Source organism: Xenopus tropicalis, chromosome 9 (assembly GCF_000004195.4).
Source record: "Xenopus tropicalis strain Nigerian chromosome 9, UCB_Xtro_10.0, whole genome shotgun sequence".
In the NCBI taxonomy this organism is placed as follows: domain Eukaryota; kingdom Metazoa; phylum Chordata; class Amphibia; order Anura; family Pipidae; genus Xenopus; species Xenopus tropicalis.
This window is the reverse complement of record NC_030685.2, coordinates 9006737-9026647: the sequence shown is the minus strand read 5'-3', so window position 1 is coordinate 9026647 and position 19911 is coordinate 9006737. Positions and strand designations below refer to the sequence as shown.

Sequence of the window (19911 nt, the reverse complement as noted above, 5' to 3'; positions counted from 1 at the left end):
ATCAACTTCTATAGAGAACTAGGGGGCGCAGTGGGGCAGCTTTACGGTTGGGTTTAGTGTCCCTTTAAAGAGAGAGAACCAATTACGAAAAGGAACAATCCATTAACAGACTAAAAGATGACAATCATAAAGGACTACTCTCCAACTACAGACAGGAGGGATATGTGCCTAGAGCTGGGGTCCTATTACCCCCTTACCATTGTGCCCTACGCACGTGCCTCTTCCCTCCCCGGGGCCATACTTTTTTGTCTTTTGGTTTAATCACAAATTGTTTCTTAAGCTAAACCGGACAAACTGGGAAAATAAATCTACTCCATGTTTGGTCGGTTTGTACACACTAAAGGGCTGATTCACTAAAGTGCGTTAAAATGAGCGCTATTTATAGCATGCGTTTAAAAGGTTATCGTGTCTAATTTTTTCAGCGCCTTAATGCACGATTCACTAAAAGTATATTTGCGTTAATTTACACCCAATGCTGTTTGCACTATTTAAGTCTCGAAGACATGTTAGCCATACACGCCATTACTTGCAGAAAATAACTGTATCAAAAATGCCCATTTCCCTGCAAACTGGCGGCTGCCCACTCTGGGGCCAACACAGACTGAATAAATCCCACTGCAAAGTCCGTATTGTGTTGCCAAAAGCTCATTAACTGTACTTTTCTATAATTACCGTCAGCCCCTAGTAGGGGTTAATTTTCGCACAGACTAATGCGATATTTAGCGCGTCTATGGGGCGTATTTATTATGCTGTGTAAAACTAATTCGCCGAGAAAACGGAATAAAAAGAACGCCGGATATTACGCCGTTATTTTCCATAAGTTCCGGTGGAATAAAAAACGTGTAAAAAAATTTCGCCAATTTTATGCTGATTTTACGCCGTTTTTACACGGCGAAGCCTGGCGATGTGTGGCGAATTTTCTCAACGTTTTTTACACAGCATAATAAATATGCCCCTATGTGTTTGTGAATGATGCGTTAGTGTTATTTCTGCGCGCTAATTAACACGATGCAGTTGCGCTATTTAACGCACGCGATATGCGACTTAACGCATGCGATAATACTATAGCGAATTGCGCGTTTTTTCCGCATCTATTTTTCCGCAAAAAAGCATGCGATATGCGCTATCGCACTTTAGTGAATCAACCCTTAAATGTTATTATTTGAATAGATGACTATGAATAATGTAAATCTATGTACTTTGCCCCTATGCTAGTATATACTCAGAATGAAAGTGAAATTAGTTTGGTTAAAATTAATCCAAAGTGCGTGAGTAATAAACCAGCAAGTGCCAATCCCGTTTGGGGATCTAATCTGGAAAAGTGTTTGTGTCAAGTTCTAAAAAAGGAAAAACAAGCAATTAAGCAATTAACACTAATTATACTTTGGGGGGGTGAGTAAGAGCCTAATAAAGAATATCAGGCAGTTTAGTTGGTAACAAGACAAGAATCATTCCAGCCGGAGGGCTACCAACCTAATGAGCAGAATGGTGTTCAACTGACCAACCCATCCAAACCCACTTACACGGGTATCTCCTGTCAGAAATAAGCTTGATACAAATGTTTTATGGTCATGTACTCATCTAAATATAGAAATGGGATTTAAAATTTATTGAAAATTTCTGCAAAATCCATGCTAGCCCCGCCCATCTGTTCCACTTCCTGCTGCCTCCTTTCTCAGGCTGTGCAGGGGGGGCGGCGGCACTGTAGGATAGGAACCAATCAGCAGCAATAAAACAATATTTATTGGCTCAAAATTAAACAAACAATTCAACAAAAAACAAACATATTAGACATACTATACCAAACAATGGATAGGTAAAACCCAGTGCCTCATGGTACCCACTCTCCTAACACGTTTCGCACCATTGGGTGCTTCATCAGAGGAGGTGTGGCATGTTTGTGTCATTTCCTTTATATACCCAAATGACACAAACATGCCACACCTCCTCTGATGAAGCACCCAATGGTGCGAAACGCATGAGGACAGTGGGTACCTAAAGGGCACTGTGCCCCCAGCAACAGGAGGGGCTCCCAGTGTGGGTGGCCATGTTGTGTCACTAACATGCAAATGGTACTTAGTCCCCCAGTTTGCTCATTATGTGCCTGTGTATGTGACCCAGCCCTCCAGGGCCAATTAATATGCAAAAGAATCCTCCAATGAGAATCCCAGCTGATCTGTATAAATCCGGCTCCCTGTTCTCTGTTCCTGCAATTGGAGTTGGGAGCATTAAGCACAGTTTCCCAGCACTGAACAAGTCTGTCCCTTTATCCCCATGTCTGATTCCTGTGCCATATAATGACGGGAAAATGCCATCATTATCTCTATATGTAAGGTACCAGCAAGGGGCCTGACACAGTGCTGGGAATCAGCATTCTCATTGGTCACTTCTCTTGCATCTATAATTAAGTTTTGGGTCAGTAGAATTCTTCTAGAATTCTTTTTAGTGCCTGTAAGAGCATTTTTTGCACAAAATGGTAGTGCTGTTTAAGAGCCCATCCCTATTAAAGCTATAGGATGCCTTTAATGTCCAGTCCTTATTATATTCACACCGGTAGCAGAGACTGTAATCCCATAAAGGGATGGTAGCACTGACGGGGTTAAACCAGCAGTTGCAGCAAATAGTCAGAAGGAAAGTGAAAGGAGCAGAACAGGAAAGCAGGTCAATAACAGGAAATCATGTAATAAAAACTGCCAGTGTGCGGTCTAACCCACACGGTAACTGTGACCAGAAATATGTGCTTAGATTTATGTAGAATTACATACAGAATTACTTAGAAAGCAAATAGAGTTGAAGGAGAGCTAAAGCCTTAAAAAGGTTATGGGTAAATGCTGTACCTTATATTTGGGGTTTTTGTACCAGTTCAGAGCCCCAAAGCCCTAGAGAAATAAAGCCCCATGCCCTGAGGGTGCCCACAGTAACTCTCCATCTTCTTTCTTACCTCTGGCCTGAGCTTAGGGAGCGACAATTATCATCAGCCCCCAGTAAAGTTAAACCTGAGGCCATATTGTCAACTTGCCTTATGGCTAACATGCTCCTGTTTGTATCCATTGTAATGCTTTTGTGTTCTTAAATGAGCCCTATGTAAAGAGATGTGATAAGGATAAAATAAAGAATATGTAACAGGGTAGATAGAGAGATACACGTAGATAGATAGATAGATAGAGAGAGAGAGAGAGAGAGAGATAGATAGATAGATAGATAGATAGATTGATTGAGAGATGATAGATAGATAGATAGATAGATAGATAGATAGATAGATAGATAGATAGTGATATATAATGATAGATAGATAGATAGATAGATAGATAGATAGATAGATAGATGGATGGATGGATGGATGGATAGATAGATAGATAGATAGATAAATAGATAGATAGTGATATATAATGATAGATAGATGATAGATAGATAGATAGATGATAGATAGATGATAGATAGATAGATAGATAGATAGATAGATAGATAGAGATAGACAGACAGGCAGACAGACAGACAGACAGACAGACAGACAGACAGACAGACAGATAGATAGATAGATAGATAGATAGATAGATAGATAGATAAATAGATAGATAGTGATATATAATGATAGATAGATAGATAGATAGATAGATAGATAATTAAATAGATAGATAGTGATATATAATGATAGATAGATGATAGATAGATAGATAGATAGATAGAGATAGATAGATAGATAGATAGATAGATAGATAGATAGATGATAGATAGATAGATAGATAGATAGATATAGATAGACAGACAGATAGATAGATAAATAGATAGATAGTGATATATAATGATAGATAGATAGATAGATAGATAGATAGTGATATATAATGATAGATAGATAGATGATAGATAGATAGATAGATAGATAGATAGATAAATAGATAGATAGATAAATAGATAGATAGATGATAGATAGATAGATAGATAGATAGATAGATAGATAGATAGATAGTGATATATAATGATAGATAGATGGATGGATGGATAGATAGACAGACAGACAGATAGATGATATAAAGGATATGGAAACTAGAGAGGGGAATGATGTCCATCACAGACTAATGACATACCGAGTATATCAGGCGGAAATCACCGAGTACTCTCAGGAGGAGCCATGGCAATGTTCCAGCAGTCAGATATATATATGTATAACTCTCACAGAGGGGGGAGACTTTATACTTCTGTTTCAATTTAAGAATCAACAGAGAAGAAGGCAGTGAAACACTGAGTCGGGGTAAGAGGCACATTCTCACTTCTAACTATATCCCCTTCCTCCACTTTCTATCTTGGCTCTTTCCTATTCATTAACAGTGAGCAGATACATTGTATTTTGTGATTGTGCTAAGAAATACTGAAACAAAATGCCTTTCCTGTTCTTGTGTGTTTTTTTTTTTTTTTTTTTTGCTCAATGCGTTGTCTTTTATTAAACAATTCAGCAAGGTACATACATTCATGCAGTGCGTAATTTACAGTGGTATGGGTAGGCATATAATAGTACAAGTTACATGCAATTACGTTGTTACCCTGGTAGGTGTTGCGTTTTGGGAGATTTCCCCTTTGAGGTGGGACTTAGCCTGTTTTGGGTTAGGTTGCGTGGGTCTTGCTACATGGGGGACTGGTTATTGTTGGGTACCATCTGCCCAGTGACGCCAGATTTGTAGGAATTTTAGCATCTGGCCTTTTTTGTCCAGTATTGTTCTTTCAAGTGTTGCCAAGTCCTCCATCGCTTTCCTCCATTCATGTATGGAGGGAGGTTCAGTGTCCTTCCAATGCAGGGTTAATATCCTCTTGGCTTGGAACAGTGTCTTTGCGATAAATATCTTTGTATGTAGGTCCAGTGAGGGATTGAGGTCAAGTGCCAGGAGACATTTTCTGGCGTCACCGGGGCCCCATTCTGGAATTTTATTCATTAACCAGTCGCAGACCCCATCCCAGTAGGCTTTGAGATGTGTACATCCCCATAGTGTGTGTACCAATGTGGCTATTTCGGTTTTACATCTATGGCAGTAGGGAGAACTTACTACTTTCATTACATGCAGTCTTTGAACTGTGTAGTAGGCCCTATGTATTGTGTAGAGTTGTAGTAGCTTATGCCTTTGGGAGAATGATACTATCTTTGGGGTTTCAAGGACCCAGTCCCATTGGTCATCTGAAATTGACCCTAGTTCCTCTTCCCACCGGGCTCTAGACCCTAGTTCGGTGTTGCTATACACTGGTTTACTGAGCAGTTTATACAGGGTAGACATCTTGCCTTTTTGAGTAGGGTTTAGCAGACTCTCTAGTACCTGGGAGTTATTTACCTCGAGGTCTGTACCAGGCCAGCGTGTTGTTAAGGCTGTTTTGAGCTTGTGGTACGTTAGCCATTGGTTGGTTGGCAGATGCCTGTCTTTTTGCAGGGTAGAAAACGGTATAGTTTGGCCGTTTTCCCATACATCTCCCAAGGTGGTTATGCCAAGGGTTTGCCAAACTTTAGAGGGGTTACATTGTGCCATTTTGGGGAGGATAGCGTTTTGCCATATTGGCATTTGTGGCGGGTAGCCTGTATATTTTATCAGTTTGTGTGCAGTGGACAGCACCGCGCATTGTAGTGCCGTAATTGGAAGGTGCTCATTGTTTATGTGCTTGATTAGCAGGGCATGCCAGGGTGTTTCCATGCCGTTGGTTGCTTGTGACCACAGCTGGAAGAGTGGGGGTGAGAGCTCATTGTGGATCATAGGGGAGATATGAGTTAGCTGTGCCGCTAGGTAGTACATATACATGTCTGGCAGGGCTAGTCCACCTTTGTCCCTGGGTCTCATTAGGGTGCTGAGGCGGAGCCTTGCTCTCGAGGTTCCCCAGATAAATTTGGTAAATTGTGAGTGTATTTTGGTAAAAGTTTTCTTGGGGATTCGGATCGGAGAGTGCCATAGGATGTATAGCATTTTAGGTTGTATAAACATTTTTATCAGATGTATTCTCCCTGTTGGACCTAGTGGTAGCGTTTCCCATGTTCTGAATTTCTCCTGAACCCACAAGAGCAGGGGGTTTAGATTAAGCTCTGTGTATTTTGCAATGTGTAGTGCTACCTGGATGCCAAGGTAAGTAAATTTGGTGGTGACTTGTAGGGGGCAGGGCTCCCCGGGGTTGCCTCTATATTTATCATCTACTAGGAATAGTGTTGACTTGGACATGTTCGTGTTTAGCCCTGAGATTAGGCCAAACTTGCCCGTGAGTTCTGTCAAAGCTGTTAGCGATTGGCCCGTGTCTCCCAGGTATACTAAGGTGTCATCAGCGTATAGCTGGATTATTTCAATTGTGCCTTTTAGTTCGTAGCCCCGTATCCGTGGGTGCTTACGTACTGCCTGAGCAAAGGGCTCGATGGCCAAGGCGAAGAGTAGGGGGGATAGTGGGCAGCCTTGCCTTGTGCCCCTGGAGAGTGTGAAGTTGGAGGTACAGAGTGAGTTGATACGCAGGGTGGCCCTTGGGGATTTGTATAGTAGCTGGACCATATTTATGAACCTTGGACCAAAGCCTAGCTGTTTCAAGACACACCATAAGTATGACCATTCCACCGTGTCGAACGCCTTAGCTATGTCTAAGGCTGCTATTGCTCTGTTGCCTGTGTTGCTAGGTGTGAGTGATAGGTTCAAGTAGAGCCTTCTGGTGTTCAGGGCAGTTGTTTTGGTAGGTATGAACCCTATTTGGTCTGGGTTGACTAGTGTTTTTATTACTCTGGCCAGTCTACGTGCTAAGATCTTTGCGTATATTTTGACATCTGTGGTTAGTAGGGATATAGGTCTAAATGACTCACAGAGCTGCGGATCTTTACCAGGTTTGGGTAGTAATATTATAGCTGCCTCGTACATTGATTCAGGGAAAGTACCTGTTGATATAGCTTCCCCATACATTTTGGTAAGGAGTGGTGTTAGGGATTTGGCGTGTTTCTTGTAGAGTTCTATTGGGATTCCATCGGAGCCTGCTGCTTTCCCTTGTGGGAAGGAGTCTATGGCTTCTTGAGTTTCTATGTCTGTGATCTTGGCTTCTAGGAATTCCCTATACTCTTGAGGTAAGGATGGTAGGTTCAGTGGTTCTAGGAAGGCTCTTATGTCATCTGTTAGGACCTGTGATTTAGCAGAGTAGAGGTCAGTGTAGTATGCGACTAGCAGGTTTTCAATCTCCCCTGGGTCTGTGCATAGTGTGCCATTGCTGTCCTTTAGAGCAGGGATAGGGGGAGGGGTGGTATGTGCCTTGGCCAGGTGGGCTAGCATTTTACCTGAGCGTTCCCCGTGCTCGTAGATATTAATTTTTGAGAAGTAGTGTTTATGTTGGGCTCTTTGTCTGAGGCTGTCTGCATATTTTTCTTGTGCCTCGCGTAGCGCAGCTAGGGTTTCAGGGGTTTGGAGGTTGGCTGCCTGTATGTCTAGTTGGGATACCTGGTGTTCTAGCTCTGTATGTGCGGCTTTCGCTTGCTGTTTGTATGCTGATATTTCAGCTGATATAGAGTTGCGGAGATACACCTTTAGAGCGTCCCAAAAGGGAAGTATCTGGTTTACGCTCTGGTTTAGCATCATAAATTCTTTAATGCTGGCTTCTACTGTAGCAAAATTATCGAGTATATTCAGCCATGTAGGGTTAATGGCTGGTCTGGAGTTCTTAATTCTATAGGGGAGTTGCCATTGAAGTTGTACTGGTGCGTGATCTGAGATTCCTCTCGGGAGGTAGGTTACCTTCTTAATGTAGGGAATCATTGCAGCGTTAACTAGTACTAAGTCAATTCTAGAAAGGGATAGATGGGATGTTGAGAAGAAGGAGAATTGGCGAGTGTTGGGGTTGGCTATTTTCCAGGGGTCTAACAGTGCCAGTGACTTTATCACCTGTGCAAATTGGGTTGTTTTGGGGGGTACCTTGTCTGGTTGTCTCCATGTCCTATCGATGCTGGGAGTAAGGACTTCATTGAAGTCTCCTGCTATTATACACAGTGCGTGTGGGAATTTGGACATTTCGTCCGCAAGTACCTGCAGTACCTCTGGGTCATATGGTGGAGGTATGTAGATATTTGCCAGTATGAGTTCACATGCATATAGGTAACAGTGTAAAAATAGATATCTGCCTTTGGGGTCTGACTTCAAGGATTCATACCTGAAGGGGACTTTTTTCCCTATGAGGATAGCTACACCGGAGGAGTGTGTGGAGTACGTAGCGTGGTAGGACCAACCAACCCAGGGCCTTTTAAGGGCTAGTATTTTAGATCCAGTCAGGTGTGTTTCTTGCAGAAATGCAATAGAGGTATTGTGCTTTTTCAGGAAATCTAGAACTAGTCTGCGTTTAATGGGGCAGTTTAGGCCCCTAACGTTCCAGCTAGTCAACTGGATAGCCATAGTCTCTCCGGGTTGGGTAGTACCACGCACCTACTGTTGGCCATTTTCCTTGGGTTTTCCCTACGGACCATTTACCATAAAGCATTGAGCATATAACATTGAGCATTTAACATTGAATATAACACAATAACAGGATTGTCAGAACTGCTTTGCTGTACTTAAACGGCGTACAGGTAAGTACACATTCCCAACCGTTGCCCCCCTCCCCTTCCACCCATTCCCCAATTTTGGGTAGAATTGGTCCCATAAGTAAACTTGTAAAAACTTTTAGTAGCTTCTTTGGGGGTGAGTCGTGGCGCCCTGTTCGGCACAGTGCTTTCCCAGGTTACCGGGAACTAGTGGCTTGTGGCTCGTGCGGAGAAGAGCTGGAGCCGCTGGGGTGTCACCCGGGATGGGATGGGTTCTCTATCACTGGGGTGGTGATGGGCTAGCAGTGTACGCACTGCTCGTAGCTTAGGCCGCATGGTAAGTGTCGTATCGCAGTGCATGGCAGGTGCCTGGGAGCCCTTAGCTGGTGTAAGGTATAGGGAACAGGTTCGTTTCTTTGGCAGCGGGCGGGAGTTAGGGAGTGTAGAGTACTTACGGACCCTTAGGGTGTTTCTGGGTCTTTGAAGCGGCTTGCCCAGGTGTTATGGTGGTATTCCTCTGGCGTCCATCCAGGTTAGTAATTCCTGGGGTGCCGTGAAGAAGTGCGATTTACCATCCGCTTGGACTCTTAATCGAGCTGGATACATCATGGCGTAGGTTAGGCCTGCGGCACGTAAGCGGTTTTTCCCACTCTGGAAGCCTGCTCGTTGTCGTTGAATTTCGGCAGAGTAATCCGCATAAATTGATATGCTTGCAGCTTGATATCGCAGTTGGCCTTGCGTCCTCGCGAGTGTTAGAATTTTGTCGCGGTCTCTGGCGTTGAGCAGCTTAGCGATCAGCGGTCTAGGCGGTGCCCCTGGGGGTGCTTGTCTGGTGGGGACTCTGTGAGCCCTTTCTATTGCAAAGGTGTTGGAGAGCTGGTCTGTTCCAAACGCTTCTTTTAGCCATGATTCTAGGAAGGATTCTGGCGCACTCCCTTCCGACTGCTCCGGGAAGCCGACAAATCTTAAATTGCTGCGTCGTAGGCGATTCTCCAGGTCGTCCGATTTGCGTTGGCATTCCGTTACCAGTTTTTGTACTGATTGGCACTGCTCAGGGAGGTTTCTGCAGGAGTCTTCAAGGTTGCTCACCCTGGCTTCGACCGCAGTAGTTCTCTCCCGTAGTTTCTGCAAGTCGCCTTTTATTATTGACAGGTCGATTTTGATTTCTTCCGTTTTGTTATTTATCAATGTCGTGCATGCGCTGTTTGCCGAGCGTATCTCTACCAGTACATCATGGAGGGTAGGCTCAGTGACCGTTGGTATTTCGGCTTGTCGTTGGTTTGCAGTTCCCGCTGCCGGTTGCTCGCTGTGTTTAGTAGGGGATCCTGGGGTAGAGGCAGGCCTTTCTGCCGCGCCGCCATTTTGGACAGTCTCGCGAGCAAACTTTTCTAGTCGTGCTGCTGCTTCCGTGGCCCTTTTTTGTGCCCTGTTTTGCCCCATTAGTTCCCTCTGTGGTAAGGGGTCCCAGCTGGGATCGTCGGGCTCCGTATTTAAGTAGTGTAGGGAGTTAGTTCAGGATATTTTCCCGGGTGTTGCAGCGGAGCTCCAGTTTGTGCGTGTGCTCACATCAGCGTCAGACCACGCCCCCCGTTCTTGTGTGTTTTACTTGTATCCAAGTTACATAGAATCTTTTAAAGGAACAGTTCGGGGTAAAAATGAAACTGGGTACAATAGACAGACTGCGCAAAATAAACATTTGTAATATAGTAGAGTTCTGGCTATTATAGCATGTATTGAAAATTATGAGTTAATTGGTATCACTGAGACCTGGTGGGATGAAATATGCGACTGGGCTGTGAATTAAAAAGGGGGGAGGGGTTTGTCTTTATGTAAAGTCAGATTTAAAGCCATGTAATAAAGACATTACCAATGAAAACGTCAAATCTCTTTGGGTAGAAATTTCAGTAGGGCTGAAGGTCACAAAGAAAATGATCATTGGTGTATGTTATAAACCCCCCATATAGATGAGGGGGATGAGGCCCAGCTATTGTTGCAAATGGAGGAGGCTTCAAAACTGGGTCAAGTTGTTATTATGGGGGACTTTAATTATCCGGACATTGACTGGAGTAATGGGGTGGCTAAGTCAGAAAAAGCTAGTAGGTTTGTAAATATGCTAAATGACAACTTTTTATTTCAGGCAGTTCAAGAACCCACTAGGAATGACGCTATTTTGGACCTGGTGATTTCTAATAATAATGAACTCATCTCTAACATTTGTGTGGGTGAGCATTTGGGGAACAGTGATCACAACATGGTCTCCTTTGAGATAATGCTGCAGAGACAGCGCTATAAGGGAGGAACTAAAACGCTCAATTTTAGACGTGCAGACTTTGCCAGTATAAGGGCATCTCTGCAATGTGTCAACTGGGAAAGGCTTTTCATGGGGTTAGACACAGAAGGGAAATGGAACATCTTTAAAACATTGCTTTGCAGGTATACACAGCAGTATATTCCCCTTGTAAGCAAGGAGAGGCATCGCAAAGCAAAACCTTTATGGCTGAATAAAAGAGTTAGGGTCGAGGTTGGTAATAAAAAACCTGCTTGTAAAGCATTCAAGTTAGCTGGGGCAGCTGGGGCTTTCATCAGGTACAAAATTATTTTTTAATTATGTGAATAGTAAAAAAAATGAAGCAAGAAGGGGTGGGAACCTTATTATCACAGGGGGGTAAGTTGGTTGATGAGAACGGGGAAAAAGCAGAAATTTTGAACTCTTAGTTTTCATCTGTCTATACATCTGAGGAGCCAGATAATGAAGGCTTCCCTTTTAATATACCCAGTGCTAGTAATTTAGAAAACTATAGGCCTGTTAGTTTGACGTCAGTAGTAGGAAAACTTTTGGAAGGGGTAATTAGGGATAGGGTACTTGAATACATTGCAGTTCACAATACTATTAGTTTGTGCCAGCATGGTTTTATGCGTAACAGATCTTGCCAGACTAATTTAGTCGCCTTTTATGAGGAGGTGAGCAGGAACCTTGATGCTGGAATGGCAGTGGATGGGATCTACTTGGACTTTGCTAAAGCGTTTGATACAGTACCTCACAGAAGGTTAATGATCAAATTAAGGAATATTGGCCTAGAACATAATATTTGTAATTGGATAGAGAACTGGCTGAAGGATAGAGTACAAAGAGTGGGGGTAAATGGAACATTTTCTAATTGGACCAGTGTGGTTAGTGGGTACCGCAGGGGTCAGTCCTTGGGCCTTTGCTTTTTAACTTTATTTATTAATGACCTGGAGGTGGGCATAGACAGTACTGTTTCTATTTTTGCTGATGACACAAAATTGTGCAAAACTATAAGTTCCATGCAGGATGCTGCCGCTTTGCAGAGCGATTTGACAAAATTAGAAAACTGGGCAGCAAACTGGAAAATGAGGTTCAATGTTGATAAGTGCAAAGTTATGCACTTTGGTAGAAATAATATAAATGCGAACTATCTACTGAATGGTAGTGAGTTGGGGGCATCCTTAATGGAGAAGGATCTGGGGGTTTTAGTAGATCACAAGTTGTCTAATTCCAGGCAGTGTCATTCTGTGGCTATTACAGCAAATAAAGTGCTGTCTTGTATAAAAAAGGGCATTGACTCAAGGGATGAAAACATAATTTTACCCCTTTATAGGTCCCTGGTAAGGCCTCACCTTGAGTATGGGGGGCAGTTTTGGGCTCCAGTCCTTAAGAGGGATATTAATGAGCTGGAGAGAGTGCAGAGACTGCAACTAAACTGGTAAAGGGGAGGGAAGGGTTAAACTATGAGGTGAGACTGTCGAGGTTGGGGTTGTTTTCTCTGGAAAAGAGGCGCTTGCGAGGGGACATGATTACTCTGTACAAGTACATTAGAGGGGATTATAGGCAGAAAGGGGGGGTTATTTTTTCCCATAAAAACAATCAACGCACCAGAGGCCCCCCCTTTAGATTAGAGGAACGGAGTTTCCATTTGAAGCAGCGTAGGGGAGTTTTTACAGTGAGGGCAGTGAGCTATTGTGATACTAATACCTACAGTTAGTATTACTGGTTGTATATATAGTTTATGTATGTGAGTGTATAGATTGGTAGGTGTGGGTTGTGGGTGCTGGGTTTACTTGGATGGGTTGAACTTGATGGACTCTTTTTTCAACCCTATGTAACTATGTAACTATTATGTTAGACATCTGCCCACTCCAGCCTTTATAGATGACATATTTGCCTAACTAACTATACTGATTTTTTTTTTATTTTACACCATTACCCAGTTTCAGTTTTACACTGAACTGCTCCTTTAAGCACAGTTTCCCAGCACTGAACAAGTCTGTCCCTTTATCCCCATGTCTGATTCCTGTGCCATATATTGACGGGAAAATGACATCATTATCTCTATATGTAAGGTACCAGCAAGGGGCCTGACACAGTGCTGGGAATCAGCATTCTCATTGGTCACTTCTCTTGCACTTAAAATTAGGTTTTTGGTCAATAAAATTCTCATTGGTGAATTTTTTTCTGTGTTTTTCATGGAAAGCAGGAGGGGAACCCAAGGCACCATGGAGACATCAATGGACAAATTACTTTCCAAAGTGGATTCTGAAAAATGCGTGGGCATCGAAATATCCAACAAGAGTAGTTCTATCATCTTATCGTGTCCAAGGTAAACTATATGTGGAACAATCTGTGTATATCAGTGTGGTACATCATAGCACAACATATCACAGCATTTATTACAATGGAAGAATGTGTGAGAATAATCTAGTTCTTTTGTATTTAACCTGCCCCTAAACTGCCCCAGGTCAGTGATACTTACCCCCTACTGATATTCAGCTAGCAATGTAGTGTAGGGACCCATAGGGTTAAGCTCCCTATGGCTTTATCCCTTACCTCTTCACAATATTTACTGTTATTGGGCAGAGCCCTTATACTCAGGTTTCAGTTATGTAACTGTATCCCTTATAGGTTTCACAGGTTGACCACCCCCCTGCAGACTGATATAGAGCCTAGCAAGGAGGAGTGGCTTCCTCTTTGGCTGCAGGCTGTGTCCCAAGCAGAGCTCCAACTGAGCCTGGGTGCAGACTGTAGGCCCCAGAAGCAATTGTACCCTAGGGGACCATTTACCCTAGTGAAAGTCGGGGACAGGGCCCTGTGAATGAGAACAAGTCAGCACAGAAGATTATTTAATAGCACTCTCTAGGAGAAGTGAGCTTAGTCAGTCTAGCTAGAAAGGGCAGCCTTTAGCCTCACCAAAGGAGACTCTAAGGGTTTAGCCTACCCCAGGTTCTGTATGCCTTGCTGTAGGGACCACAGTTAAGACAAAGGCTCAGGCAGTACTTACCCCTGAATCACCGTTGGCTGGAGGGATCCGTTCCAGTAAAGGGCATCCATCTTGGGCTCTCAGCTAATACCTCTGCATGTCTCCACTGTGGGCAATACTGTCTCTGAAGGTCACAACTGCGATTTACACTGTGACATTCTATACCAACTGCTGTGAGTATATGATTACCCTGCTTAACACCTGTGGGTGCAAATTTTAATTGCACATAGCACACTTTTAAAGGGGATATAAACCCCGCTGCACAGCGCGGCTCAACCAAACGTTACTCAGCTGTTGCTGGACTACAAATCCCAGAATAATGTAACATATAATGAAGGGTGAGGCATGCTGGGAGCTGTAGTCCAGCAACATCAGGGCTGTATTCTTAAAGCAATATTGCACAATAAAACTTTCCCAGCTCTCTAGGGCCCGCATTGGCAGCATTGAAATGCAAAAGAATCCTCCAATGAGAATCCCAGCTGATCTGTATAAATCTGGCTCCCTGTTCTCTGTTCCTGCAATTGGAGTTGGGAGCATTAAGCACAGTTTCCCAGCACTGAACAAGTCTGTCCCTTTATCCCCACGTCTGATTCCTGTGCCATATAATGACGGGAAAATGACATCATTATCTCTATATGTAAGGTACCAGCAAGGGGCCTGACACAGTGCTGGGAATCAGCATTCTCATTGGTCAATTCTCTTGCATCATTAATGAAGTTTTGGGTCAGTAGAATTCTTTTTGGTTGGGTTTAGTGTCCTGTCACGGAAACACCACTCCGAGACGAGACGCGCCTGACACCGGGACGGGGAACAAGGGGTTACACGCAGTCACCTTTAATCCAGGTTAGACTAACCTCAAGCACCCCCAAACAAACCACCGCCCCAAATACCATCTGCCACCATCTATCATTAACAGGCGATAGAAACCTGATTACTGAAATATATTGCACACAAACTTTCTTACTGCAGTTAGGGTTAGTTCTCACTAATTTAACAGCACACTAGCAGCCACAGGGTTAAAATTACAGTCAAACCCACCCCCCTGCTAGCAGCCCACTAGTTAATTAGCATCTACACAAAATCTGCCCTCTACCCAATACACAAACACACACCAAACAGTTAATACACCTAGGCCTGAGCAGTCATACGAGGTACGTGGGAATTGCTATAGAGCCGAAGGACTAAACTTATTAAATTTTGTATTTAATATTCCAAAGTGGACAGTGCATATGTTATATAAAAACAGTGAATGTTACAAACAGACATACATGTTGCAGAACAGTTATAAAAATAAATGGGGATAAAAACCCAGAGAAATCCTAAGTACGTTACCGAATATCCTGTGCCCTCTAAGGCAAGAGGTTGAAAGTCCTGAGCCCATCCCCCAACATTATATGCATAAGTTACGGCCTCCAGAATGAGCTAAAGAATACCTTGGCATGCGTGCTTTTATTCCCCACTGGGCCCCTCCCTCATTACCATATACATGAGGAGGGAGTGCCCAGGAACTGGTCACATTACCCCTTTGGGTGGTCCCCACCCACCCTCTTTAGAGAGCTGTACTTCTCATGCCAGTTTCTTTTCATATAATATTGGTACGTGCCAGTACTCAATATTATTATGAAAGTAGGGAATTGTTTTAACCCGTATGGGGGCGATCAAAATGATACCAAACATGAGGGGGGTCTCATGTCCCAGTCCCCCAGAACCCATTTCTCCTAACTGGAGGGTAAAGGCCGCCACTGTTTGGTATCATTGGGAAGCCTGGGGCCTCCTCATAAATCCTATGTGATTTATGAGGATGTGGACCTTAAAGCAGCGGAGATATGGATCCATTTCTATAATCCATATTTTCTGTATGCTGTCCCCCCCCTGCTGTTCCTAGGCCCACACTTTGCCTCTCTTTGATCAACAGATCAAAGACCCCAGCTTCCTGCCCCAACAGGCTGGTCCCGCATTGTCTGATGAAGTTGACACCTTCTTGCAGTCCTGGGTGCATATTTAATTAAGGGTCTCTGCGGGAGCCCGAAACCAGATGTTGATAATGTGTATTGGGTTAATTATGGGTGTCTGGTAGACACAACGCAAATGCTGCCATTTTACCTTGTTACAATGCCCGGGCAATATGGCCTGGCATGACATGTCCCTTTAAGATGTGCTTGAAGGTGGTTTGAACTTTTGGAACAAACATAACTTTTTCTTATAGAAATTTTATTACATACTCTGTGCACTGGTGCAAACTGTCAAGCCCCCCACTGCATAGCACACTGCCTCCTTGTGGCTGTGATGAGGGGGTTGCAGCACAGTTGCCTGGAGGGAGTGGGCCTGGATTGGCAGGGGCTACAGGGCCCATCAGGTTTTTTCCTGGTGCCCTGCTGGCCATTCCGACCCTGCTCTGAGATAATGCTACATCTACAGAAAGCTTTGAGGTCGGACTATGACATTAGACAAGTTACAGAGCCTTACTATCATTTCTTCTCAGTATTCTCTTTAATTTCTGATTGGTTTGGTTTATTTTTTGAGAGAATAAAATATATATAAAATATATATAGCCCCATAAGGCTGTTCTTTTTGTCCTAATAAATTATATTTTGATTTTTATTTTTCACTAACTTTTCAATTATTGATGGCTGTTTGCAGCTCAGTAGATGTATGTTTTCTGAGCCCTAGTTTTTTGGCTCCAGACTGATTCTAGCTCTTTTCAATATATAACCTAGCACAGAGCAACAAAACCAATAATGAATGTGTGATTAACTATGATGCAGTTATAATTACTGTAAAAGTGACACTACTTCAATTAATATTGCAGCACCTACTGTGACAGTGGCCGTGTACATTCCCAACCCAGCCCCAGCATCTTGCCTGGCACCGTGGACCGTTGCGTATTTGTGAGAACACCGTCAGCAGCCCGTGGCAGCGTGGGAGTCCTCACTTACCAATTATCTGGAAACTACACCTTAGCAATCTTCTTTTCTAACCCTTACAGTTATGTGTTACATAAAGTACATTTGGGTCTGTGGATCTATGCTGGCACTGATAAACCCATCAAAAATGTTTACAAAGAGATGAAAGATAACCGTGTTTCCAGCCGTTTCTACAAACACTGTGATATTGGCAATGAGACACAGACCTTAGAAGTTTCAAATGACAATGTAAGGGTTTTAGCTACAATGACAAATACCAAAAAGGCTGTTTTAAGAGTACATATTCTAAATAACAATGCGGGTTAAAGGTGACGATTGCGCTAGGCACAGCTCTTTGCCTCTATAATCCAGCTTGCAGTACAACACTCAAAGCTAAGGGGCAGATTTATCAGTGAGAGATTAGAGCTCACTACAGAAAAATACACCCACTTCCTATTCATTCCTATGGGGTTTTAAGAAGCGTATTCATCAGTGGGTGAAAGTCAGAGTTCACCATTTGATAAAAACACTTCTAAAAATCCCACAGGAACGAATAGGAAGTGGGTGAATTAATCTCACACTTTGCTAAATCTGCCCCTAACTGTTGGTTTGGGGTTGTAACTTACTTTGAGATATTTGTAATTCGCTAGAAACTGTTTCTTTTATTTCCAAGGGTAGTCACTCACTATGACATGCCCAATGCTTTACATGAATCACATTGGAATTTCATTTAACTTTAATTGCAACATGAGTTTAATAAAACAGGATAATGCTGAACATAATTTTTGTCTAGTGTTTTAAATAGTAATAAAAATAATAATTTGTAATAATGCTTCCCTTAACAAGGGCTGTAGCTGGTGTAAGGGAGGGGTTCGTTTATACAGAGTCTTTCTTTGTGAGCTGGCGATTTGTATTAAACAACTCTTAAGAACCTGGGAAACAGAATTGGCTCACTTTCAGTTTCAGTTTTTGACATGTTAAATTAAAAAAAATAAATTTTTGGTTAAAACAATAGGCACAATATAAGATCAGCACAAGCCCTGTTTATTAAACTAATATTAAAAAAACAGGTTTACTGCCCATTTAATACTTGTCACAGTGGTAACTATAAATCTATATATTATTATTTGTTTCTCATGCTGAATATGGCTTGTCATTTATATAATAAATATAATTTCACAGCTGCTTGTATTTCTGATTTTCAAATAAAATATTATCCCCTGCAAACTCTCCTTAGTTTTATTACTTTATTTCAGACCTTTGGTTACATGCCCTGTAGAAGGGGAACACAGGTTTGATAGTTACTTATCTCTGAGTGATACTGATATCTGCACATCTGATTTCTCACTGCTGGCAATACCTCAGAGGTTTGTTTGCTAAATGTCAGAATTTGTATGAAAAGAAAAGCAGGGCTTAAATAGAAAAGCTGAACCAATGGGGACTCCAATTTATATCTGGTACATTGTTTCAAAAGTCAGAACCAGCAGTGCAGAGCATAAAAAGGAGACAATATAAATACTGCTTTCTATTGCGGGTAAAGAGACAAATTACTGTTAGCCCACTTACAAAATGAGAGTCCCCTGGCAGTTCTGTTATTGACCAGGGGTGTCTGTTTGGACCCCACTTGCTGGGGGAGGTGGATGGTGCTGCAGACTCTATGATAGGAAGCCATGTAGGAGTAGTCAGTGTGAGGTTAGATCTGGTAATAGTTTACTATTTAGGGTAGTAAGCGGAGGAGCTACAGGCTCCCTGAGAAGAGCAGGAAAGGTTAGTACCCTGGGTGTCACCAACCGGAGAAGGGCCTCAAGCAGTCAGGCTCAGGAACAGATCCCTAGAGGAGCACCACTGTGGGAAACCCTCTAACACTGGGGACAGGTTCACCTGTAAGTAAGTACTACCATCTGGTTGTTACTAATGCCCTGTCTGTACCTAATTCAGGTAAGGGAAGTGCTGTATCAATTTAAAATATACAAAGTAACATCTGAGATTAAATAAATGGTTAAATTATAGTAACATCTGCTCAGTATGTGTGTTCAGTATGGTTACCCTTCATAATATGTTACTGGAGGGAACCCAAGATTTGGGCCCCTTAGGCTGGGTTCCCCAGTGGGTGGCCATGTGGGATATGGGATAAGGTGGTCCTAACTGTGTATGTATACTTTTCTGCAGGGCCGGAACTAGGGGTAGGCAGAAGAGGCAGCTGCCTAGGGCGCAACGATTGAGGGGCGCCAGGCAGGAGCCTCTCCTGCCTACCCCTAGTGCTACTTTGTCATTGCCTCCGCCGCTTGTCATTAGCGGCGGAGGCAATGACTGATCTAATTGCCCCCCCCCCCGCACCGCCTCCTGTGCTTTGGCGCGCATGCGCCATTCGGGGGAGCGGGGAGGTGGGCGGAGTTGGCGCCCACCGGTCGGCTTGGCCCACCCCTGCTTTTCTGGTATAAAGGGAGTTTCCCTGTAGTTTCACTAGGAGGTGGTGTACTGCAATATAAAAGAGGATGACTCACAAGAGTTGAGGTCTTTGGTCCTGGGACCCCCTCTGTCAGACGTTAGCTACAGGATTCAGCTAGAGAAATCAGCTAGACTGTTTATAGTCACTCTAGGAGTGAAAGGATAGACAGGGTATCTAGTAAGGGCAGTCTCAAAGCCCCTCCAAGGAGATTATTGAGGTTATTACCTCCTGGCATTACAGGCCGTAGTTCATGTACATTAAGTGGCCAGCTCAGGTGGTAGCTAGGGACCATAAAAGGGAGATTGCCTACGCGAGAGGGTCTTCTGGCGTGAGTACCGGGAGAGCCCTAAGGGAGTGTCTCTTGGAGTGAGTACCAGGGAGTAGTTAGAGGGTCTCCTAGAGGAAGTAAGGAGCAAAGTGCCTGAACCTGCATGTTATAATACTGGATACTGTGTGGATATAATAAAGAAGTTTATTTGGTTAATCAGCACTTCCAGTCTCCTGGTCAATTCTTCTCAGATTGGATCCTGAACTGCCTGGTAAGCACCCACCCCAAGGGGACAAGGTCCCGGGAGTTGCAGGGAGTCCCTACATTTAGAGGACTGCACAGATTAATCCCTTCTTAGGGAGGGGTGTTACAGTTCAACCTGTCCCTACCCTGGGTGGAGGCACCTGCTCCCCCATATAAGTGGGGGCACAGGGCTCCTGTAGTGCCACACACATACAATTGCATGCTAGATCTCATGCAGTAGCAGAGGAAGTATGTTCCCACTGCTTTTACTT

General features: G+C 43.4%; 1 protein-coding gene across 1 annotated transcript; it reads left to right on the top strand.

Moving 5' to 3' along the window:
- The first annotated feature begins 13002 nt into the window (after window positions 1-13002).
- On the top strand, window positions 13003-17154 carry LOC116407760 (DELTA-thalatoxin-Avl1b-like). The gene is made up of 2 exons (XM_031893744.1): window positions 13003-13119; window positions 16586-17154. Exons 1-2 carry the CDS (start codon window positions 13016-13018, stop codon window positions 17004-17006), a joined length of 525 nt encoding a protein of 174 aa, XP_031749604.1. The 5' UTR covers window positions 13003-13015; the 3' UTR covers window positions 17007-17154.
- The last annotated feature ends 2757 nt before the right edge of the window (window positions 17155-19911 follow it).

Bases quoted from the DNA above. Each gene is read 5' to 3' on its own strand.
- LOC116407760 (XM_031893744.1), top strand. From the start codon at position 13,016: ATGGAGACATCAATGGACAAATTACTTTCCAAAGTGGATTCTGAAAAA. The intron at 13,120-16,585 runs GTAAACTATATG...TTAATATTGCAG, and splicing joins ATCATCTTATCGTGTCCAAG to CACCTACTGTGACAGTGGCC.